The sequence below is a fragment of the Mirounga leonina genome, unplaced genomic scaffold (genome assembly GCF_011800145.1).
Source record: "Mirounga leonina isolate KUSES-001 unplaced genomic scaffold, KU_Mleo_1.0 Mir_151, whole genome shotgun sequence".
In the NCBI taxonomy this organism is placed as follows: domain Eukaryota; kingdom Metazoa; phylum Chordata; class Mammalia; order Carnivora; family Phocidae; genus Mirounga; species Mirounga leonina.
In genome coordinates, this window is record NW_023270377.1 from 71,795,783 (window position 1) to 71,821,351 (window position 25,569).

The following is a 25,569-nucleotide window of genomic DNA, read 5'->3' on the forward strand; positions in this document are numbered from 1 at the left end:
CTTATTTAAAAATGGCTATTTTTATGAGTCAAAATGGTCAAATTATAGCATTTTCAAATGATTCAATGTAATGTCAACCTTGTGATTCTCTGTCTTTATCACTGTCTCCTCTTCTTATACCTGCCCCTTAAATATTGCATTTATAATGATAGCTACCATTTATTAGCACCCACCATATGCTGTGGACTTCACATGGACTCTGCAAGGAAGTCATGGTGCCCATTTTGCCTGTGAGAGACTGAGGCTCAGATAGTTGGCCCAAGATTACATGATTAGCAAGGCTCTTTGATTCAAGCTTGGAACCCTTTTGGTGCTACTATATCCCAATGCCTTTGTTTCCTTGAGTTTCACCCTTGGTCCTTACGCTTTGTATTCTGGCACAAATAAATGAATCTTTGGCTGGACAGATGGGTAAATGGGATTTTGAAGGGCCACACAGCCACTTCAGATGAGGGTGTTTGTGATTATAAACTATAAGCAGGTTATCTTCAGGAATAGTTTGGTGCTTAATGACACTCATTCCTGTCAGAATTCACAGTGAATATCTCTCATCTCAGCCAAATTATAACTTAAATTCTGGAAGGAGAAAGGTGCTCTAATATTCGGTCGGGTCTTAAATCTATCACAAGGGCCATAGCACTAGGAAATTTCATCTTCATCTTATCTCCATTTAGGTTGCTCTTCTCTCTAGGCTTTGAGACAGACCTTAGTCTTTTCCTTCAAACATCCCGAAGACTTTGTTTTTCTTCCTTTTGCCTCTTGTCCTCAACTCTTTTTCTTCTATCCCTTACAAGTCCAGGGGGTTTGATCTCTACTCATTCTCCATACACCTGAAGAGAATAGTTATTTCCATGCAGAGTTCCTTCCCAGGATCTCTTGGGAAATTTATGTCATTCCAGATCCCCAAAACAATCAGTTAAGAAATCAGGTAAATGGGAAAAAGTATTGCAATTCTTCTGTGAGAATTAAACAATTAACAGAGACAGTGGTAGATCGAAGGAATCCGCTGATGTCAAGTTGAATGCTAGCCTGTGGAGTGAAGGATAAGATTGACTTTTCCCAGAGCCAGGACCAGGGTAGGAGCACAGAGGAGAGAATGGGTCGTGATTGTGTGTAGCTGTTGCTATGTTATAAATATGTGTTTGTGGCCCCGTCTGCTGCTACTGGTGAGTCATCCTTGCAAATAAAATAAGTTTATATACATAGCATATTGTATACAAATCCTGTGCGTGGTATTCCAGGAACTGCGTTTCTGAAGCAGAAGTCTTTAAAATGGCAATTTCAACATGTGATTCTGTGCAGTGCTGTTAACCTTCCTCATAGATTCAAATTGCAGGTTATTGCAGGGGTCAACCAACTTTTTCTCTGAACGGCCAGATAGTAAATATTTTAGGCTTTGCCAAGGCATATGGACTCTGTCAGAACTATCAGCTCTGCTGTTTTAGCCTGAAAGCAGCCATGGGCTATACGTCAAATGAACAAGTGGGGCTGTGTTCCAGTAAAACATTTATTTACCAAAACAGACTGCGGGCTGGATTTGGCCAGCTCTTGGAATACTACCCAATAATGTTCACTGGCATTTTCTAGCATCTGAATATTTGTTATAGGCTACAGTTCTTTGTAAATAACATTATTTCTTACTTATGTGACATTTTTAAAGAAGATATCCGTAATAGTGACTGAAGAATATTTGGAAGTATTTTAAGAAGAACTATAATTGGGAGAATAATTCTGGAGAAATTCCTGGAAATTCACATTTCTCATTCCTAATTCCCAAAGATGAAAATCTTTTGAGAATTTGGAAACCCCCGGAGAAGGGGATCTGCTGTATCTCCATGCTCCTCCCTACTTCCGGATTCAGTCACCATTTATCTTTTTCTCAGCTTTGTATGGCTTTCCCTGTTCTTTCTGTTTCATGGTGTCCCCCGAGTTTATCAGTTGTCTCAGGCATGTGGCCTAGTTTTGTTCCACTGGGAGACTGGATATCTTGGGAACCAGCTGATATCCCCATTGCCTTTCTCCAGAATTACTAAGCGATCATACCTGTCTTTCCCACGTATTCAAATGTCTGGAATAGGTAATTCTTCAAGGATACTTGACATTCATATGCTTGGTCGTAGCGATATTATTTTAGAGCCAGAACAAGAGGACATTTGTAGTGTGATTTGTAGATGATTTGTGTTATTGTTTGGGATTGGTGTGCTTTATGCTTTTCCTACCACTGTGCTTTCATGCTTCTATTATTCTAAGGAGTAGAAAACAGGAAAGGGGACTAAGTATTTACTATGAGCATTGAGCACAGTTCTTACAAACTGTCAAGATGTAATTTCGCTTATTGGCAATTAAGAACATAGATTTTGGAGTCAGCAAAACTTGAATTGATTCTTGGGTTTTCCACTTACTAAAAAAATGTGATGGGGTGCCTGGGTGGCTCAGTCTGTTAAGCGTCTGCCTTCAGCTCAGGTCATGATCTCAGGGTCCTGGGATTGAGCCCCAGCATCACATCGGGCTCCCTGCTCAGCAGGGAGTCTGCTTCTCCCTTTCCCTCCCCCTGCTTGTGCGCGCTCTCTCTCTCTCTCTCATAAATAAATAAATAAATTAATTAAAAAAAATCTTTTTTAAAAAAGTGTGATCTTGGGCAGTTTTACTTAACCTCTCTAACATTGTTTTCTTATCTTTCAAATGGGAATAATAATACCTTCGTCTCAATTTTTGTGCTGTTAGGATTAAATCATATGATGCAAGTGTGTGGTTAGCACAGTTCCGGAACTAAGAGCTCACTAAATGATAGCTGGCGTTATTAGTAAATGTCAAAGATGGAAGGCATTTACCTTGTTTCATGGGAAAGGAAACAAATTCACAGAGGTTTAGTGATTTGGGGAAGATCACATTAAGTAGGTTGGAAAACCGGGTTTGGCTCTTTCCTAAGTCCATGTTCTTGCAACCATATGCTGCTTCTTAAAGTAATTGCAGTTAAGAGTAATTTGACAGCAAGATCCACCATGGCTTATTTGGGTTATGTGGCTGGGTGGATAAACAGGGAAGGTATCGGATGATGTCTTTTTTTTTAAAATTTTTTTATTGAAGTATAATTGGCTTATAACAATATCTTAGTTTCAGGTATACAACACAATTCGATATCTGTGTATATTGTAAAATGATTGCTACAATAAGTGTAATTAACATCCATCCCCATTTGAGGGGTACTGTCTTGAAATCTGCATTATTTGGAAGCTACAATTTCTAGAGGCCACGGATGCAGTTATAATTAAATAGTTGAGAAAACCTGCCCTGAATTTTTTTTTCTTCCTGTTGCTTAGCTGCTTTGTTGACTGCCAAGAACTTGTTTGATTTTAAGTACCTTTTATGCTTGCCTATTCCTCAGGTCCCATCATAATACAATAACTTTTAAGAAACTCTTGTATGTTCTTTTAAATTGGATTAAAGAAAAATATACTGCTATGTTAAATCCACACTTGGAGTAAGAACTTTTCTTTTTTTCTCTTTCCCCCCCTTCCTTACCCTTACTCTTCACCACTGGAGAGGAATGTGCCTCTAACCTTTATAAAGGGTCAGATTTTCGTACAGCACGATTAGCTGCCAATAATTAAACCCCAGTAAGCCAAACAAAGGAGTTGGCTACGGTTTTAGAAAAAAACTCAGCTCAATGAAAGTTTTGTGACAAGTTGCTGGAGTTTGCTACATCGATAGTTATTTTATAGCACTGATTTTAATTGGTGCACATCTCTTTTGTTTTATTTGTTTTTGTTTTTTTAGCCATTCTTGGGGTTTTGAACATAACTGCTTTCCACTGCCTTTCAGGATCTGCCAAGCTTGCTTATCGGCTTGAAGTGTATTTGTGTGGAGATGGGTCATGTGTAGAACATTTAAGAGTTAAGTATCTGGAATTTGCTACAGATACTTTGGCTCCTTTTTAACCAACCTGTTCTTCCTTGTAGTACACCACAGCTTTGACTTCAATCCATGGGTTATAAGAGAACCTGATGAGCTCTAAAACAAATATTAAATTATGTTTAATTTGAAGACTTGAGTTTTATCCAGTAACTCTTGAGCACCAGCTCATGTTAGGTACTGGGAAGAAATGATATAGTAGAAGGATAATATGTGATTCTTTCCTAGTTTTAAATTGGTTTTGAGACAAACCTAGTTCAAGGCAGAGGATTAAGTGCCAGGTTGAGTCATATAGAATATAAATGCCAGAGGAGTCAGAATGGAAAGATCTGGAAAATACAAGAATCACTAAAGAAGGCTGAACAGAGGCGGGAGAGCATGGTCTTGAAGGAATTCCATGCAGTGAAGGTAATAGGTAGGGCTGGAAGTTGGAAAGGAAATAGAAGCACCTTTGTAATTAAAAAGTCAAACTCTGACAGTTTTTCTGATGATTCTTTTTTTGAAAGAATCAGAAATATGCACCAGTGTTCCTTATTTTCTTGCTATCTAAAGCTCCCTCTGAGAGAGTACCTATAACTTGGTAAGCCCTCGGCAGGGCAGCTTAGCACAATGGCCCCCAACTAAAACATAGATTTAGCAAAGGGGAAAGCAACTTCAGTGTCAATCTGCCAAATTTCTCTGGCCCCCACCTCTCAGGAAACATCAGGGTTTTAGCAGTTTGTTCTGAAACTCAAGGTTGTGGATGCTGCTTTGTTAATGAGTTTATTTTTAAGGATGTCCACTCTAGAAATGGATTTTTATTCTCTAACTTCACTAAATGATTGCTACAAATGTGAAATTTCTGGTTGACCTTTCTTTGGAGGGGATATTGTTGTCCTATTTTTAGTGTGCGTTTTACATGTCTAGACTGTCTTTTCAAATTGATTAAGAGCCTTGATTTAAACTGAAGCAAGAAAAGGTTTGATAATATTTGTAATGCATTTCCCTTGAATTTCAGGGTTGTGATTTTCCTTCCAAATAATTATTTAGGAATGTAGTATTTTGGGTTTGTTTTCTGTTTAAATTTATTTACATGAACATTTTCTTGGCAAAATGTACCTCAAGGTTAAAAAAAAAAGTGCTGTTTTTTGAAAGGACTAAATTCTTCAGTGTTTTGTGTGACTTCATTTGAATGGAAAAGTTTGGTTCTAATAAAAATTTCCTCTTCCTTTGGCAAATGTTGATGTTTTTAAAGTCTTCCTAGAGGAAAGGGGAGCTTGGGTGGCTTTTTGTTTTTTTGTTAGTTATCTAGAGCCCCTTCCCTTCCGCTTGGTGCTCCTTCCCTACCATTGTTTTATGAGCCTTTGAACTAGTACTATCTACAACTGAGAATGGTAGTTGAAAGTGGACCTAAACCAGATCATTTCTGGGTGGGACACATAAGAAACTGGTTCCTCTGGTGCAGTGGGGTGTCTCTAGGAGGAGCAGGGGGTCTGGAGAGAGACTTTCATTCTATACTTGTATGCTGTTTGAATGTTTTTTGTTTTTAAACAAGTATATGTAATAAATATATGCAAAGCCATTGTTTTTGGTTTGTTTTTGTAATTGGCTGGAGTCCATGGTATATAGCTTTAAAGGAACTTGATTTTGAAATTTACCAACTGCAGATCTTACTGAGTTTTGTGTCACTTAGAAAAATATTTAAAGACCAGCATGGATCTGTGACCTCAACATACCGCGCTTCATTGTTTTTCAACCCCTTCCATAATTGCCTCACTTGTAAATTGGCCTTAAGTTTCGTGGTCCCCATGGAAAGGCTTGTCAAGTGTGCACTTCCTTTAGCCAGCACAGTCACAACTGCAGAATTTTCTTCTGCTTAGCTGGTTTTCCTTCTTCCCCTCTGCAGCCCTGAGCAGCTTGCGGGTGTCACATTGCTGGAGCAGAACTGCTGGAGAACTTCTCATGACTCCCGGAGCTCCTCCCGCTGCCTTAGTCTCCAGTGAACGGTGAACGAGGGAGCAGAGCTGTGAACCAGAGCACACTGCCTGAGGGACTGTGGGAAGACATGACGGGGTGCCGGCTTTAAGGTAGCTGAGTCAGCTTACCCAGGCGCTCTGCGAGCAGTGTTGCCAGAGCCAGCCCTCGAGCCATTTCAACAAATCACCTCTTTTAATGCTCTTTGGCAGAGATCGAATCTACACGGTAAATTCTTAGCCACAGTTTTTATTTTGTTGATTTATATGAATCCGGTATAAAAAGGGTAGGACTCTAGCCTAATTGTTCTTCGTTCTTTTTTTTTTTTTTTTTTTAAGATTTTATTTATTTGTTTATTTTTTGACAGAGAGAGAGAGAGAGAGAGCACAAGCAGGGGGAAAGGCAGAGGGAGAGGGAGAAGCAGGCTCCCCGCCGAGCAGGGAGCCCGGTGTGGAACTCAATCCCAGGACCCTGGGATCATGACCTGAGCCGAAGGCAGACGCCCAACAACTGAGCCACCCAGGCGTCCCCCTAATTGTTCTTAGTTCTTGCATTGCCTTGAAGGTGGGCTTCTCTCTCTCTCTTTTTTTTGGGGTGGAACTGCTTATTCTTTACCGTTGGCCAGTTTATTCAAATACTGTCAATATTTTCCTAAATATAAAATACTTCTGCCATTCTTTTCCCCTTATAGGGCCACTTTTCTTTTTTCTTCCTTCAAAGATTTTATTTATTTGAGAGAGAGAGAGAGAGAGAGTGTGTGTGCAGGAGCAGGGGAGGGGGAGAGGGAGAAGCAGGCTCCTTACTGAGCAGGGAGCCCCATGTGGCTCAATCCCAGGACCCCGAGATCATGAACTGAGGCAAAGTCCACTGCTTAACCGAATGAACCACCCAGGCGCCCCTTGATTATTTAATTTCAAAATAGTACAAAACAGTATAAAATACAGACCTATAAACAGGTAAAATTTCCTCCCTGCCTTTCCTCTTTTACCCAAAGCTAGTAATTTGGAACACATACTTTTCCATACACAAATCTTACCGTATTACAAATAAAATCTGCATATTAATTATGTTTAAAAATTGATGAACATGACTACACATTTTGTTTTACAACTTGCTTTTTCCTTGCACTTGATAAGTTGTGGACATTTTCCCTTTTAAGCAGAATCTCAGTCTAAATAATGACTGCTTAGTGTTCCTTATAAGGCTGTAACATAATGACCAGTCCTCAAGTGAGGGGTTAGCCTATAATTTAAAGGGGGATGCGGGGGGAGACCTTTCACATGAGGGAGAAAACAAAAGCCACGGCTGTTGACATTGGACTTTTTAGTCTTAATGATGTGAGTTTTTATTTTCCAAGGCAGATGATGCACAGCTTTGTGCTGTTGCCGAGGTGTCAGTTACGTCAAATTTTCATCTTCTGGGTGCCTGGAAGGAACTTCTTTGGCACTAGGCTGTGTTAATATATTAGTATAGTTGTTGGTTCTGGCTACTGTCCTTGAAGCATGTTGAGCGATTTTCATGCCCATTTAAGGTGGTATGGGGTTGAATTAGTTTTAAGAGGAAGTAATGAATAACTGGGATGGAATTAAGAGGCTGACTTTATTTCGCATATGTATTTATTTGATGGAGGAAGGAAGAGATGGTGGTGTTTGTTAATTGCTAACCCTGTGATTCTTAATTATGAAACAGGGTTAAAGTTGTTCCGCGCAGTAATTCCCTACTGTGTTTGACAGTGAGAATCACCAGAGAAGTTTTCAGATAACTGGGGATTGGGGATGAATATTTGTATTGTTGTTTCTTTATAAAATATTTATTTTTAGGAAGGTGATATAATCACTGTTTGTAAGGTTAAAAAGGCACAAGAGAGTGAAAAAATAAGTTTCACTCCTCCCCATCTCCCAGGTGCCCAGTGTTCTTGCTAGAGGCAGCCATTGTTAACCAATTTTTTGTGTATTCTTTCAGAGATTTCAAGGCATATATAATATACCAGCACATAACCTATAGATTATTGCAGTTTCTTGTGTGTGTATGTGTTTAAAGATTTTATTTATTTATTTGACAGAGAGAGTGTGAGAGAATACAAACAGGGGGAGGGGTGGAGGGAGAGGGAGAAGCAGACTCCCCTCTGAGCAGCGAGCCTGAAGAGGAGCTCGATCTCAGGACCCTGGGATCATGACCTGAACTGAAAGCAGACGCTTAACCAGCTGAGCCACCCAGGCGCCCCTGTGTGTGTGTGTGTGTTTTTTTTTAAACCCCGATGGTAACAGTATACACTGTTTTGTGCCTTTTTTCATTGCGATAATATTTCTTGGAAGATCTTCCTTATTAATACTGCATTCTTTTTAAATGGATGCCTAGTATTCCACTGTGGACATGTGCTATAATTTATTTAACCAGTGCGATGTTGATGGCTACCTAGATGAGTTCTAGTCTATTGTTTATTATTATGAACAGGGCTCTAGGGACTATAACCTTGTACAGATAGCATTTCAAACATGTTCATGAGCATTTCTGTAGGACCCATTTCTAGTAGTAGAATTGCTGTGTCAAAGGGTACACACACATTTTAAATACGGTAGAAATTTATTGCCAGGTTACTCTGCTCATTGGGCTTGCGAAGTTTTAGATTTTTTTTTTTTTTTTAAGATTTTATTTATCTGTTTGAGAGAAGGAGAGAGAGATAGCAAGACAGAGAGCACCAGCAGAGGGGAGAGGGAGAAGCAACCTCCCTGCTGAGCAGGGAGCCTGATGTGGGGCTTGATCCCAGGACCCTGAGATCATGACCTGAGCTGAAGGCAGATGCTTAACCGACTGAGCCACCCAGGCGCCCCAAAGTTTTAGATTTCAACAGCACTGGATGAGAACACTCTTCCTCATACCCTTGCTGATCACAGTACGATTGTCAGAGGTGTTTTTCTTTGCCAAATGGATAGGTGAAAAATGATAGTTTAATGTAGCTTTAATTTGCATTTGTATTTTCATTGACCTTGACCATCTTTTCATAATTTTAAAGACCATGTGTATTTCCCGTTGTGTTCCCCCTATGTTTGTGTCCTTCGTCAGTTTTCCCATTGGGTTATTGATCTTTCTGTTATCAGTTCAAAGGAGCTCCTGTGCATTAACAAAATTAAGTGTGATAAGTGATATTTATATGTTGTCATTTGTACAAAAATAAAAATTGTTTTGCTGTGCAGATTATTTAAAAATCAGTATACTTAAATTTACCACTTTATTCGTTCAACAGCTACTTATGGAATACCTCTTAGGCATTAGGCACTTGTTCTAGGCAGCAGTGTATATAATAGTGGAGAAAACCGATCCCAATTCTTGTTCCATGGAGCTTACATTGTAGGGGAAGAGACAGTCAATAACAGATGTTCACAAGGATTTGTAGAGCTAACTTTCTGTGGCTAAAAACCTATCTCATGGTTCCTTGGATGTCGTGTGGTTCAGTTTTCAGGTTTAAATCTTTGATCCATCTGGAATGTTAGGTATGAATCCAACTTAATTTTTCTCTAGATGCTCTGTTAATTAGAATAAGGCTGAGTTGCTGTAACCAAGGGATATGCTATGGTTCAAAGAACATAGAAGTTGATTTTTTCCTCACCTAACAGTCCCCGTGTGAGCAAACCAGGTCAGCAGAACCTCCGATGTCCACTAGTCATTGAGACTCTTGTTCCTTCTGTTCAGTTGTCACTGTAGTTATCTTCATGGCCATAGATGGCTTCCGCATATCTGGGCTCCCTCTGTGCGAAGGACAAAGGAGAAAGTCCAAGGCAAGTGATCACTTCTACTTCCATTGGTGAGAACTTAGTCTTGGGGCTTATCTAGCTACAAGGGAGAGTGGGGAGTGCAATTTCTGCAGGTCAACATGCACCCAAGAAGCAGCCAAGAAGGAATTTTAGTGGAAAATTAGTGGTCTTTGTCCCAATGGCTAGTCGTTCCAATTTTACTGAATACTCCCAGCTTTTCTCCTTTGATTTCTTTTGTATTATACATACCTGTATACACTTTGGTCTATTTCGGGGATATCCATTTAGTTTCATTGATCTCTCTGCCCATACATGTACCAGGATCAGTTTTTTAACTCTTGGAGCTTATGTGTGTGGTGCTACCCCTTGTGATGGGGGTAGTTCCATTTTACAAAATTTTTGTATTTAGGTTTCCTTTGACAGAATTTTAAAGTTCCGTTTTATAGAATATTCACGTCTATTTTCATGTGTGAGGTTTTTAAAAAATATATGAACTTTAAAATAATCGTATCTTCACTACTCCCTCCTCTCTAAGAAGAAAACTTGCTCATATTATGATTGGGGTTGTGATATATGTATAGATACTTTGCGAGGGCTCACCTCTTTATGATGTTAATTTTTCTTGTTGGATGATAATGTTGCACAGTGTTTGGGAAACATTGATCTGGACTCTACAATCTTTCTGTATCCTTGACCCATGAAACTTATATGACTGAAGGAAGAGAGGGGAAGGACCAACTTATAAGCTATTATGTTAATTTTATTTAATAATTTATTTCTGATTATGACTGGATAACCGATGCCTATTTCTCTATTAAAAATGAATAAACTTGGAAGTTGAAAAAACAGTTTTCCTATTTGAAGATAAAAAGTAGTTGATATTTCATGGGACGCCTGGGTGGCTCAGTTGGTTAAACGTCTGCCTTCAGCTCAGGTCATGATCCCAGGATCCTGGGATCGAGCCCTGAATTGGGCTCCCTGCTCAGCGGGAAGCCTGCTTCTCCCTCTCCGTCTGCTGCTCCCCCTACTTGCACTCTCTCTCTGACAAATAAATAATGAAAATCTTTAAAAAAATAGTTGCTATTTTAGAAGTTTATTACAAAAACTTATTTGTGGCACAAATCTGGGCAGATTTTTGCGTATACATGATACGCAGTGCTGTTACTTCCTCAGTGTGTGCGTGTGTGTGTGTGTATGTCTGTTAGTCTGCACCTCTTTTTTTAACAGCACACATTCTGTTTTTGTCTCCTTTTTTTTTTTATTGTAAAATAAGACACAGATGCAGATATCCGTACAAAGCATACATAACTTAGTTAATTATTATAAGGTGAATATTTTTTGTGACCACCACACAGATGAGGAGACAGAGTATTAGCAGTCTCCCTCGAGCCCCTGGTGTGTCCCATGCCAGACACAGCCCCTCTCCCCGTCCAGAGGTCAGTCGCTGCTTTCTTGACTTCCAGAGTAATTGCTCTGTTGCCTTTCTTTATGGTTTTGTCACCCGTGTGTGCATACCTAGCCACTGTACTTTAGTCTTGCACATCTTTTTATGTCTAAGTCTCTTAAACCTCAGGTTCCCCCTGCAACCCTTTCCCTTCCTTATAGTTTATCCGTTGAAGAACCCATCCATTTGACCTCTAACTTCCTACTGGCTGGGTTTGGTGATTGCAACCTCATAGTTCAATTCAGCTTGTTCTTTTCCTTTTAGTGGGAAGTACTGTTTTACCGCCACTTTCTGAGCACCAGTCATACTTACTGCTGCTGGGTAGGTCATTATCTCTAGGCCTTTCAGGGGACAGAGGACAACTACATATAAAATATTTCATGAGTTCATACTGATACTTCCAATTCAAAATCAGGTGATAAGGTTCTTACTTAACCTTCTGTGTATTGCCTTTATTTCATGTGGAGAATTGTGGTTCTTCCAACACAGCAGGAGATGATAGAATTCGAATGTACCACAGTAACTCGTCAGCTTTCTGCCACATTATAAACAGAGTATTCTCAATACTGCCACAATCCTAACACTGAGCCACTCGTTACAATAACTGAAAAGCAATGAAAATAACTTCTTATTGGTATGCTGTTCCCATTCTCCCTGCAATTTTTTTTGGCGGGTCGGGGTGGGGGCGGTAAGTGCAGGGGATGTTTATAGTTGAAAATTGGGCAAATTTAAACACTGATTAGCTTTTAGATGATATTTGGAGGAGGAATACTTTTAATTTTGTTAGGTGAAATGTTGATTTTATAGTTGTATTTAGAAAAAGTCCTTATTTGTGAGAGAATTTGTGGGTGAAATGATGTGACATCTGGGATTCTCATTAAAATACCTCAGGAAGAAAATGGGCAGAATAGAGGAAGTAAGATGGCTTATTTTTGAAACTGGGTGGAAGGGTGGTGCTTTATAATTAAAACTGGGAGGTCAAAATGGGGTTTTTTTAATAAATTTTTTAAAGATTTTATTTATTTTCAGAGAGAGAGAGGGAACACAAGCAGGGGGAGTGGGAGAGGGAGAAGCAGGCTCCCCACTGAGCAGGGAGCCCGACGTGGAACTCAATCCCAGGACCCTGGGATCATGACCTGAACCGAAGGCAGATGCTTAACCATCAGAGCCACCCAGGTGCCCCCAAATAGGGTTTTTTTTATACTTTTCAGTTTCTATAATTTGAAATATCTGTAGTACAGTTTTTTAAAATTAATTTTATAAACAAGGACAAGGACATATGGAAGGAGAAGAAGGTAATAAGGGTTCGATGGGGTGGGGGAGGGGTGGATATGAGTAAAGAACTGGTGATTCCATTCTCTGCCTGGTTCAGGCTCAGCTCAGTGGCTTTGAAGCTAAGGAATTAGGTGCCATCTTGAGTGAGAAGAGGGAGCTGAGATGTGAGGCTCTGTGGGAAACTAAGATTTAAGGGATGAGTGGCAGAAGAGGAAAACTCCATCCAAGGAAACTGAGAAGGTTCAAACCATAAAAGTAAAGATCCAGAGAGAGTGGAACCTCTGAATCCCAACCAGGGAGGAACCCGGGGGCAGAAGGGGGTCATCAGCACCGCCATGCTGCAGAATGGGCAAGTGAGCCCACCCTCAGCATTCTCAGAACCATCTGAATTGCTGTGGGTTTGGGGGTTCCTAGGCCCCATCTTAGGTCAATCGAATAAACATCTCTGGAGTTGAAGCTTGAGAATCCACATTTTGAGGAAGCTCCCTTATAGATTCAAAGAGCTATTTTGGTGATGGACTGGATAGAGGAGAGGGAGGATGTGGAAGGAGCTGTGTAGATTTCTCTTTCTAGAAAGTTCTCTATGAAGGATGAAGAGGGTAGATGTGGGAGGACTAGGGGCTGAGGCCGGTGGTAGTTGTTGAAATAGCTGTCGCTTATAGTAATACAAGAGAGGTTTGCCTGTAAATATGGAGAACATGAATGGTTTCCCGGCAAGATGACTGAGTAGTCAGGCTAAGTGTGAGTGCCCCCCCCCACTCCCCCCACCGGAGAGATGATTTTTTTGGCAAGAACTTGATTTTGATAGTTCAGGGAAAGCTTAGAAATCATCATCATGGATTAGATATTCATTTTATTTGTTATTATTTTGAATTACATATTAAAAGAGGAGACGCTCCCATGTCTTTTCAGTGCCTTTGCTTCTCAAGTTTTGAGGGGTCTCCGGGCCCATCCCTGAGGAACAAGGAAGGAAGGGGGTCTGCGGGGCTGACTAGGCACTTTTTTCTCTTATTCAGTGCTCCCTTGGCCCCTCTTCACATTGTCTGTTTTCCTTTTCTTGGTTTCCTTTCCGTCATGTTCAGGTGGCACCCATCTCATGTACCTAGAGCCTCGAACAAATGTTGCCTGGTGTGGGGTGGTAGTTTTCCGTGATTTGCTTTGGGACCATTGGAGGGATTCCTACATTTCATGATTTCATAATCAGTCTTCGAAGGTTGTGGAGAGAGGACGGAGGCGAGAATCCTGTTCCTCCTGTTTTCCTCTGCCTTAGGGTCTTTGTTTTGTTTTTAATAACAGATTGGGTTCCTCATTCCTGCCCTATAGGCTTTCCACCTCAGAGTACTTGGGCATCAGCCATTTCCTAGATTTCGCTTCTCTCTCCCCACATAGTAGAGCGCATTTATTTTTACTTTTAACTTGCCATTAATTTCTTATTTAGGCCAGTGAGTGTTTGGGTTGGGTGGGTGGTTTTTCAGTTACATTGGTTTTCTGGTCTTTTTCTAGCTGGTATGCAGAATCTTTCCCAGCCCCATCTCCCCTTCTCCTTGTTTTCTGTTGTGGTTACTTCAGTGCTAACCCGTTCAACTTGTACACTGACCCTGTGTACACGGTTCATTTTCTTTCTCATGATTGTATTTATACTTTTGATGGATATATTTAAATGAACAGCTGTGCATTTGTTGAGTCATACCACAATTATCTGATTCTGCTTTAGCTGCTCGACTGGCAAAAGCATATTTCAAGCTAAGTTGTGCGAGAATTCCATTAATCACATGCTAGTCCAGGGAGGGGAGAGGAGAAAGACCGACCACTAAGAAAAGTCTTTTGAAAGATTGTTAATTCGTTATTCCATTATTTTAGAGTAGATTGAGTTAGTTGCTCTTTGAGGTGTCACCTGAAGAAACTGTTTATACAATTAATTTTAAAAAACTGTACTACAGATATTTCAAATTATAGAAATGATTAGATGTAAATAACTATAAAGGTTTAATGATATCAGCCTTGTACGCAAAATTCCCTGGGGTCATTGATGTGTAGATAAAGTTAATATCTGGTGCTGGTCTATTTTAAATAAAGGGGTTTTTTAAAAGTGTTCCTCTCTGTGAAGACCAGTATTCTTGATTGACATTTCTTGAATTCATTGGCGAAGTATTTTGTTTTAACCCTCCTGGACAGATAACATATGATACAGAAGATGTTACAACTTTCTTTTTGTTCAAATATATTAATTACTAATTGTAACTCTGATTGAGTCTTTGACTTCCACCAGCCAGATCTGTTTTTCTCTTGACACTTCCTTGGGGTTCTTTCTGAAGGTTATTAATAGGCATGGAAGCATGGCTTTTCAAATAGCATCAATAACTGTTAAAAGACTGGGGTGGGAGGAGAAGATAATATGTCAATTTCTGACTTGTAGAAGATGTATTTTCAAGCTACAGAAGCTGTCTCAGAGGTCACTGGGGATGGCTCTGGGCAGATCAGCTGGTGTCTGCAACTAGAGATCCATGCAGTCCTTTCCAAATGGGATATCGTCCACCAGGGAGTTGTCTGGTATACCCAGAGTCTGCCAGCCGTCTTTTGGTTTGGCTGCTTCTCTTGGATGACACCCTTGAAAACTGAAATCCAAGTTACAAATGATATCTTTTAATTTATCTCAAATACCTGGTTGCTACTATATTAAATTGATGATGAGGAGCACTCCCCTCCCCGCCGTCATTTCCTTGCCAGCCTGTATACAATTCCTTAAACCTTACCTCCCTCTTCCCACCTAAACCCAAGTATAGCATAGACTAAGAAGTTAAAGTTAATGTGTTTTAATTTATATGGAGTGCCTGGTATGTGCCAGGCATGGTGATGTAGCCATGAGCTAGGTAGAATTTTTGCTCTCATGCTACTTATATTTTGATGTGTGGGGAAGGAGGAGTGGGAGAGGGGGAAACATAATAAAAATCAATGAACTAATAAATCAGCAACAGATTTCACAGTGTTAAGTGCTATCAAGAAGATATGGCAGGGTAATATAATGTAGGGGTGGGGGTGGGAAGGTCTGAGGCAGGAATGGGCTTGAGCGTGTAGGTAGCGTGGATGAGAAGGAAGGCTTTGGTCAAGCTAGTGTATAAAGTTTTTTTTTTTTTTTTTTAAATACCTCCACAGAAATATGCTCTGGTGTCTCCCATTTAAAAAAAAAAGAGGAGAGAGAGATACCTCCCTGATGCTGACATTTTTTATTTCACCCCCCTCCCCGCCTCACCCGCCTTTAAATTATTATAGGTTAACCGTATTCGTCTTAGAATTGGGACAGTTGTGTCAGATGGTCGGTGCCTGAAACACCATTTGTCTGTTAATTGGAGGGGTAGAAAGGTCTGCACTATTAGGTGAAAGGGGAAACTTCAGGCATAGTTAGAAATGAGAAGACGGGGCCGAGGCAGCACCTGACTGAAGACTTAGGGAGGAAGTGGGATTTTAGGTGGACTCCATAGTTATGGAATAAATTCCACGAGTTACGGGGGTGGGGAATAACAGGGTCCTTCCTACCACTAGGTAAAAAAAAAAAAAAAAAAATGAATTTATGAGTGAATTTTATGAAAAAATATTTGTGAACCAGAGGGAGAGGCATGAGCCCTGAGCTGCCTAGGAGAATATACCAAAACAGCTGGGAGATGATGGCGTCCTATGAAGAGACAAAGCAGGAGAGCCACAGCTATTTGATACAGAGGGAATGAAGTGGAAAATGAGGGACAGTTTCCATCTAGTCAAGCGTGTCGAAATAAAACCTCGTCTTTCGATACCGGTAAGGCATGCAGTGGGTGATCACAACATCAGAATCTCAGAAGATTTGCTCAGTCATCATCTGTAGATCAGGTAGGGGTGCGGCAAAGTCAGTTTTGTCCTGTATACAACAATTAAAATAAATGTACTGGGGATTCTCTTTGGTTCCTACATGCGAGCCTAATTTAAACCTTTCACTTGTTTTCATTCAATTAAGCCTCATCTCCCCCCCACCCCCACCCCTTGCAGATTATATTGTTCTTTTCCCCTCCTTTCCGAGCCTTATCTTGGGTCCATCTGTCACAGCTGGAATGTTTGTAGTGTAACTCTTTCAGTCAAAACCCTTTCTTTCCCGAAATAATCTGTAATTATTTCCTCTAACTACAGGATGAACTGATCCAGGGGCTGGGTTTCAGTTCTATAGGACTTGTCCAAGAAGCTATTTGTATTCATCTATCGCAGAAGATCAAATTACATGCTAATATTCTGAAAGTAACACCCCACCAGAAACCTTCCAGCGGCAGTGAAGTCTATATAAAACCAAGCCCTGGCAACTTACACATTGCCAGTTCAGACACAGCGTGGTGTTTAAAAATATTTCACAGGTCATTTGTGAACTGGAGAAAAGACCCTGACTTATATGGTATGATGGCTTTGGTTTAGCCTTTTTTTTTTTTTTTTTTTTTTTCCCAGCTGTAACTGACAGCTCATGTCTCTTTTCACCCCTTCCACGGGCCCAGGTAGTTTGGTGCAAGCTGCCCTTGGGTTATCTCTGCCTGTTGAGCATAGAAGAGACAGAACTGTTGGTACATTATGGACGATTTTTGTCCTCCTTGGAGGTGGTTGTCTTAAGTATATCTTCCCTCAAAGTTTTATGTCTAGAATTTGTCTTACTAGATCTAACTTTGTCCCAGATGTGCCTGACTGACACTAATTTCTGTTTTTATTTCGAGATGCGAGCTACAAGACCGGAGAGTGGGATGGGGGGGGATGGGAAGTAGAAACCACTTGATGAATAATATCAGAGTGGCTTGGTTTTCCTTTCACATCAAGATCTTTTTTTCAGGGATCGGGGAGATAATCTGAGGTTGCAGAGCATATGAAATTAATTTTGAGGTTAGAGAGATGGGATGAGGGCATGATTGAAAGGTGGCCAAATAACCATGAGTAAAAGATTATTTTCTAAGAGGAAAATCAAGATGGTTAAAGCACAGAATGTGTCGAAGCTTGGATAAAACGTTAAGGGTGACAAAAGCAGGTTGCTAAACTGTGGCTGGTTGGTTCAACGAAGGTTGTGAGTGGTGGTTGAGTAAGACCTGAACTCAGGTCAGATGGTCTTGAGCTTCACCTTGTGTCCTTGAGCAGCAAGTTACTTCTACCCACCCATTTTCTTATGTGTAAAATGGGATTAATGCGAGTATTATTTTAGAGTGTTTTGGGGAGAGATTGAATGAGATACCGCATATGATCTCTAAGCACAGTGTCTGGCTGGTTAGTATGTGCCGCTACTGTTGGATGATAATGATGTAATGTTGACAGATAACTAAGAGAAAACGGAATTACTCTTAATCCTTTTCCTTGCTTTGCCTTTACCTTTTATATTAAAGAGAATATATTTGTTTTCCTTATGGAAGGAATAGCATAGACCATATAGAGATATAAAGAAGAAAACTGTGGAAAAGTAGTGACAACCCAAGTCATTTAAAATTGGGAGGGGCAGCTGTACAGTCTGGTCTTTTTTTTTTTTTTTTTTAAGATTTATTTATTTATTTTAGAGAGTGTGCATGAGCAGGGGGAGGGGCAGAGGGAGAGAGAGAGAGAGAATCCTCAAACAGACTCCCCACTGAGCATGAAGCCCGTTGCAGGGCTCGATCTTAGGGCCCCGAGATCATGACCTGAGACGAAATCAAGAGCTGGATGCCCAACCGACTGAGCCACCCAGGTGCTTCCAACCTGGTCTTTTAAGATTCTTTCTAACTTGGAGATTATTAGAAGTTGAATTGAGGAGAGAAAATCCCTATTGAATAAGTACTCAGTAAATTATGTGTTGAACAAATGGACAAACCAAATGAGTTTAGGCTGTCTAGACAATGAATATTTTGTAGACTTTTCTGATGGTGAAGAATCTTAATTCATCTTACAACTTTTCCTTTATCCCCAACATTATAGATAACAAGTTGTTATCTGTTCTTAAGTCTAGGTTTTAGAAATATCCTTTATTCTAATAGTGGATTATTGACTAAATTGTTTAATATGAGTTCCAAAAATTGAATATAGAAGTGTATTATACTCTTGATTATTCTGTGACCAATATCAAAATGTTTTCTGATTTTTGGGGGGGGGGTAATGTATTGCAATATATCTATGGTTTTTATCCAGCTATAAAATTGTGATGAGCAAAAGAAGTGCCAAACTTGGTCTCAAGCCCACACATGTTAGAAGCTGAGCTAAACAGTAGCTCTTTAACTGGAAATCAGTCTAGTCTATAAGTGGAGTTTAAAAAGTACCATGGGATTTGGAAAGCAGTTCTCTTCTGCCCTGGTGATATACCTTTTTGTAGTAGACTATCATGGGACTGTTCTATCTCCCAAGAGAGTAGTCCTGAGACATTGTAAGAGATGGTGCTGATTTAAAGAGGGTGCCTTAGTTAAGATGGGAAGTCCCTAACCCTTTTTCTGAATAGCTATTTTCTTTGTGTCTGAAGGAAAGACAGATCAATTACTAGAGATGGAAGGCCTTATTCAAGAACAGAAAGGAGATGGTATAACTAGAGGCAAGAATTTATACTCTGAATCCTTTAAGTAATAGATGTAATCCCCAGTAACCTATGATTTTTCAGTTAGGCATTTTGACCTTAGAACATTGCATAAGGATTTTGGTTCAACCTAAAGTAGATAAACAGTTGAGAACCTTTTTATCATAGGTTTATGTCTGATTTAAGAAGTATTTAGTTGTGTACATAAAGTATTATTCCTGCATTAAAAAAAATCTAATGCCTTCTTCCTTGACCATTAGACTTGCTGACTTCTTTGATGTTAGAGAAATTGAGATTTCTATACCTGTAGAACAGTAACATTTTTGTCATGTATCAGGTAAATGTGCATCCTAAACTATCAGGTGCCATCTGGTTATCTGGTATGGCATGGTAGAAGGAATGATCAATCGAAGGGTAAGGCAGTGGTTTTCAAAATGTCCAGAATCCCGTGGACTCTCCATGACTTTCTCAGCAGTTCCACGAGGTCCTTATATATATCTGTGTGAGGCTGTATTTTCTTTTTTTTTTTTTTTAAAGATTTTATTTATTTATTTGAGATAGAGAATGAGAGAGAGAGAGCATGAGAGGGGGGAGGGTCAGAGGGAGAAGCAGACTCCCTGCTGAGCAGGGAGCCCGATGCGGGACTCGATCCCGGGACTCCAGGATCATGACCTGAGCCGAAGGCAGTTGCTTAACCAACTGAGCCACCCAGGCGCCCGAGGCTGTATTTTCTATACGTACTTTAACCAGTGCAATATGGCGTGACAGACTTAGTGCAGAATCATGCATGAGAATCCAGTGGCTTTCTACTAAGCTAAACATATAGAGATTTACAAAAATGGGAAATAATGCCACTTTTCTTACTACCTTTTTTGGAGAAAATAATTTTTTTTTAATTTATAAAACACGGGGTAGTGTGTTTATTGTTGTTTTAAAACAAACGCAATATTAAAAAAGTTCTCCAGTTTTAATTTCTAGTAGAGGAAATATTGATAGATATGGCTCACAATGACAAGCTGCTTAGAGTCCTCAATACTTTTTAAGACTATACAGTTATCCTGAGACCAAAAAGTGTGAAAACCACTGGAGTAAGGCATCCCTGAACTATTGATTTTTTTGCTACTCCCTTTTCCCACTACCAGTCCCTCTTTTTTTGCCAACTTATATCTGAAACTTCTTAGCCAAAAATACTTGAGAGCAGGATAGTTGAAAATTTACCTTTAAAAACAGTATTTTCTTTTTAGCGTATTTTAAAATTGGGAATAGATCCTTAGGGCTTCAAATTGGGACTTTAGCATGCTGACTTTTTTAAAATTAAAATATGACCAAGAGGGGCGCCTGAGTGGCTCAGTTGTTAAGCGTCTGCCTTAGCTCGGTTCGTGATCCCAGGGTCCTAGGATCTAGCCCCATGTTGGGCTCCCTGCTCAGCAGGGAGTCTGCTTCTCCCTCTCCCACTCCTCCTGCTTGTGTTCCCTCTCTCGCTGTCTGTCAAATAAATAAATAAAATCTTAGAAAAAAAATATGACCAGGAGTTTTATTCCAGAACATTCTCCTTTCTACATTCTTTTTCCCCTTTCCTTCTGGAGGTACCATTTTTAATAGCTGAATTAACTGGTCTGCTTCTCCCTTTCCCTCTGCCCCTCCCCCCACTTGTGCTCTCTTATTCTCTCTCTCTCAAATAAATAAATAAAATCTTAAAAAAAAAGAAAAACCAAAAATGATAAAGATACAACAAACACAGTCCTTACTATCATGGACCTTAGAAGATCTGTGGTGGTAATCAAATAATCATCCAAATGATTATATAATTAAAAATCAAATTAAGTGTCAGTTATAAAGAAACATGGTTAAATAAGACCGCTAACAAAGTAACTTGAGATTTTCTGGAGGGTAGAAGAGCTTCCCCAGGAAGGTTATATCTATATAGGAAGCAAAAAGATGAGTAGAAGGTACCAGAAAAAGGATGATAGTGTGTGAGTGAACATGCATGTTTGTGTGTGTTGGGGTACGTAGCACCCTGTGCTGGAGGGTAGCATTTAAGGAAAAAGGCACAGCTTCTCAGCTTCCACAGAAGTCCTGTGGCTAGGGGAAGCATGGTGTCCCGCGGATTGATGACTAGTCAAAGGTTTAATTTGTAAAAATTATTTCTTGTAATAAAGAATTTGTATAACCAAACTCATCATATTCCCAAAATTTTGCAGGAATTATTTAAATGGAAACGTTCTTTGTTGTAGTCCTTTGACTTAGAAAAATTGAGCTTTTGCTAATGTAGTTTCAGGGCAGTATCAACCTTAAATTTATATCAGGTAACTATGTTCTCTCATTTGTATACTTTGATATACTACAAACTTACATGATTTCTTGCTGTCTTGGTTGTATGTATCCTTTGTTAAATTTGAGGTTTGTGTAAGAATGCATTGCTTTGCCATAGATGAGGGATAAGTTGTAGGTATTTATTTTTTTGTTTAAGGATTTTATTTGTTTTATTTGACAGAGAGAGACACAGCGAGAGAGGGAACACAAGCAGGGGGAGTGGGAGAGGGAGAAGCAGGCTTCCTGCTGAGCAGGGAGCCTGACACAGCTGGATCCCAGGACTCCCAGGATCATAACCTGAGCCGAAGGCAGATGCTTAGTGACTGAGCCGCCAGGCACCCCTGGTTTTTTGTTGTTGTTGTTGGTCCCCTCTTGGGCTGTGTGATAATGCTCCACTTTTAATTTCTTTTAAAGGAGAAGTAAGGTTCAAACACAGTAATTTGTCTTGAATTATTCAGTCACTTAATCTTTAACATCATGTTACAACAGTTTATTCATGCCTCTCAGTTTTTAAATTTAGTGCCAATTTTGCATTTCATAGGCTAAGATAAAATTCGAACTTAAAATTCTCCGAGAATGCTTAGTCTTATAGCTGAGAATTTTTCATGTCCCTATTGAGTTCTCTGTAAGAGGGTAGTCACCTTAGAGTGGCCACTAGTAGGAAGTAAATCTGATTAACTCCTTAAGATGATTTGTTTAGATCTGTGTAAAGGGTATATGTTTAAATTTAGCAAGAAATAAGGCGACATATGTGAGGGGGATTTGTAAGAAAGGCCTTGAATGGCAGTTTGAAGATAGTATGCTTAATTTAATTTGTCATCCTACAGTTAAAATTTTTTGTTTTACTTTTATCTCTTATTTTTCCTCCACAGTTGTACAATGGTAGATGGAGTGATGATTCTTCCTGTGCTGATGATGATTGCTTTCCCTTCCCCTAGTATGGAAGGTAAGTGGCTCACTGGGTATTGTTTGGCTCTCTGTAAACCAGTTTATTCTTAATACTATCATACTTAATACTCCTCCGTTCTCCCCCTTTGTCAAGACTTTATTTTTTTAAAGTTATGTTTTCAGTTCACAGCAAAATTGAGAGGAAGGTATAGAGAGTTCTCATACCCCTAGCCCCCACACATGCAGAACCTCCTCCATTGCCAACATCCCCCACCAAAGTGGTACATTTGTTATGATTGATGGACCTACACTGACACATCATTATCACCCAAGTCCATAGTTTGCATCTCTTGGTGTTATGCATTCTGTCGGTTTGGACAGATGTATAATGACATGTATCCAACATTATAGTATCATAAAGAGTATCTCATTGTCCTAAACATCCTCTGTGCTCCACCTGTTTATCCCTTCCCTCCATCCTCCTTGAAACTAGCAACCACTGATCTTTTTGCTGCCTCCATAGTTTTGTGTTTCCTAGAAAGATATAGTTGGAATCATGCATTATGTAGTCTTTTTGGATTGGCTTCTTTCATTTATTAATAGGCACTCAAGGTTTCTCCGTGTCTTTTCATGGGTCGATGGCTCATTTCTTTTAGCAAAAAAAATAGAAATATTTTAAATATTTTTAATATTTTTAAAAATATTTTTAATTATGGATGTACCATAATTTATCTATTGACCTGAAGGGACATACCGGATGCTTCCAGGTTTTGGCAATTATGAATAAAGTTGCTGTAAACATCCATGCGCAGGTTGTGTGTGGACATGTTTTCAGCTCCTTTGGGTAAACAGTAAGGCTTGTGATTACTGGGTTTTATGGTAGAGTATGTTTAGTTTTTTAAGAAACCTCCATTGTCTTCCAAAGTGGCTGTACCATTTGCATTTCCACCAACAATGAATTAGAGTTCCTGTTGCTCCACATCCTCACCAGCATGTGCTGTTGTCAGTGTTCTGGGTGTTGGCCACTCTCATAGGTGTGTAGTGGTGTCTCCTTGTTGTTTTATTTTGCATTTTCCTGATGACATCTGATGCGGAACATCTTTTCATATGCTTATTTGCCATCTGTATATCTTCTTTGGTGAGGTGTGTCTGTTAAGATCTTTGGCCGATTTTTTAATCAGGTTGTTGCATTTGCTTATTTTTAAGTTTTAAGAGTTCTTTGTATATTTTGAAGAACAGTCCTTTATCACATGAGTCTTTTGCACATACTTTCTCCCGTTCTGTGACTTGCCTTTTCATTCTCTTTTGTTGTCTTTCACAGAGCAGAAGTTTTTAATTTTAATGAAGTCCAGCTTATTAATTATTTCTTTCATGAATTGTGCCTCTAAAAAGTTATTGCTGTCCCCAAGGTCATCTGGGTTTTCTCCTATGCTATCTAATATTATATGACATAATATTATGTAATGGACTTTACATTAAATTTCTAGTGGACAGTGATGTTGTAACCAATTTAGGTATCCACAGTCTAGATTCTGCTCTACGCTGTATTGTTAAAAACATTTCAATAATGCTGCAGGTTTTTCATGCCAAGAAGATATAAAATAAGGATCCTATGCTAGGTAAGTTTAAAAGAATTGGAGGTGTTTAAACCAGAGGAGGGGTTGAGTCCTAAGTTGTAGGAATTAATAAGAATTTAATCGTTGGAAAAAATTGATGGGTTAATATTTCTCACCTGGGGGCTATTTTCCTCCCCAAGGAATACTTGACAATATCTGGAGACATAACAGGCAAGTTTCCAGGATTTTTTCTCCGCTGTGTAATTGCTAAACACTATGATAACTAGAAAAAAAAATCTACAGAATGTGGTGGAATAAAGTCCTTCCAAATTTCCTTCCCTTCCCTAGGTATAGTATCAGTTCTCTATGGTATGAAGCAGTTCCTTTTGGTTTCATTTGATATCATGGGTGGAACTGTGGTTGTGAGCATGACTGAAAAGAAAGAGAGTGGAAGACCAATTGAGGTGGAAATATGGTATGAATAGAGATGGAGAAGTCGAGAAAGAATGGAGAAGAGAGAAGGGGAAAAGGGCATTTATGAATCAGTATTAGCAACTGTGCCATTGGTTGTTTTTTCCTGCTTTTAGCTCTTAAGCTGCCCAAAGAATCCAGCAAATGACCCTCTAATGTCACAGCGAAGATAGGTAATGAAACAAGTCCGTCTGGCTGAAGTGGAAATGGATTGCCACTAAAGTTTTGCTATTTAATATACCACCACCACTAGGATGTTTACAAGGAAGGAAAAGGACACATCATCCTTTAGTTGGAATAGCTTTTTTTTTTCTCTTCAACCAGAATATCCAGTGAGTGCTACAGCCTAGAGTGCTCTAATCATAATAACAGTTGCCTTAGTCCTGTCTTCCCTCCATGACTCAACTCCTTGTTAACTGTCAACAGCATATTCTATGAAAAGACTCTTTGTTTTTGTATATTTACTAGGAATTAAAAAAACACACTGAGAACCCCTAATTGTAATGCACTCTAATATATTCAACATTAGTCATAAAGCAAATGTTAAGTACAAAATACTTCACCAAAAGAGGTAAATAATAGGGTAGTTAACTAAAATCTTTATACTAGCCCCATACATTGTCTAGTGCAGACCTTTAGACCCAAGTTTAAAAGGAAAAGACCCATGTTTGATGTTTGCAGAATAGCTGTGGCACCTTATTGATTGTGCTTCAGTGAAGCTAGATGGCATTACTGGGGCATAAATAAGAAAGCTATAGAGATTTAGTTCTAATATATTTTGTTGGGTAGTGTACTCTTTTTAGCTCAGTGGGGAAAAAAGAAGAAAAAACAAGCAAAACTTCTTCCCCTTTGTCTCCCACATTATTCCCAAGTGTCTTCTTAAATATTGATTAGAAATAGTGTTAACACTTCAAATAATAGGTCCCAAACATTGATTTTGATAGGGTTTGGTTAGTATGAGTGTGCTTTAGAACATCTCTCAAGTTGTATGGAATCCTAAATACTCCAGGGGAAAAAAGACCAAATAAGTTTGGAAAATATTGCCTACTGTAAGTACCTCTGATGATTATAGGTAATATTTATTGAGTGGCTAATATGTGCCAAATGTTGAGCTGTTTTTTATGTTATTTCCCATAATCCTCATGATTACGCTCATGAGATAGGTTTTTGGGAGATGTGCCATTGAATTGTTTAAAACTCTTGCTTAAGGCTACACAGCCAACAAAAGGTGTAATGTACTTTAAGGAATGGTGTTCAAGAGTTTCAGTCATTATCAGTCTTCTTCAGAATTTGACTTTTTTTTTTTTTTTGGTCCCTTAAATTAGCTACATCCACATTCACATTGTATCTGGTGCATGCTAGAATCCAGCTCAGTCCAGTGTGTTTGAGAGCTGAGATGAGAGCTTGTAATAGCAAATGATCAGGCTCCTTCACCTGGGTTTGTGTTTTTTTATTTCTCATCTCTCATACCAATATTCATTT

At 39.3% G+C, this 25,569-nt stretch overlaps 1 protein-coding gene across 4 annotated transcripts in view; it reads left to right on the forward strand.

Moving 5' to 3' along the window:
* The window catches only part of ACVR1 (activin A receptor type 1), a 126,727-nt gene that overhangs the window by 45,975 nt on the left and 55,183 nt on the right, over positions 1-25,569 (forward strand). Inside the window, exons 1-3 of one of the 4 annotated variants that reach the window (XM_035007987.1) lie at positions 3,659-3,893; positions 5,798-6,093; positions 22,045-22,118. In XM_035007987.1, the coding sequence (XP_034863878.1) occupies positions 22,052-22,118 (67 nt within the window). In that variant the 5' untranslated portion in view covers positions 3,659-3,893; positions 5,798-6,093; positions 22,045-22,051. Of the gene's footprint in view, positions 1-3,658; positions 3,894-5,797; positions 6,094-6,353; positions 6,430-22,044; positions 22,119-25,569 lie in introns of those variants that run through there. The other 3 variants (XM_035007986.1, XM_035007988.1, XM_035007989.1) reach the window with 3 other exon arrangements.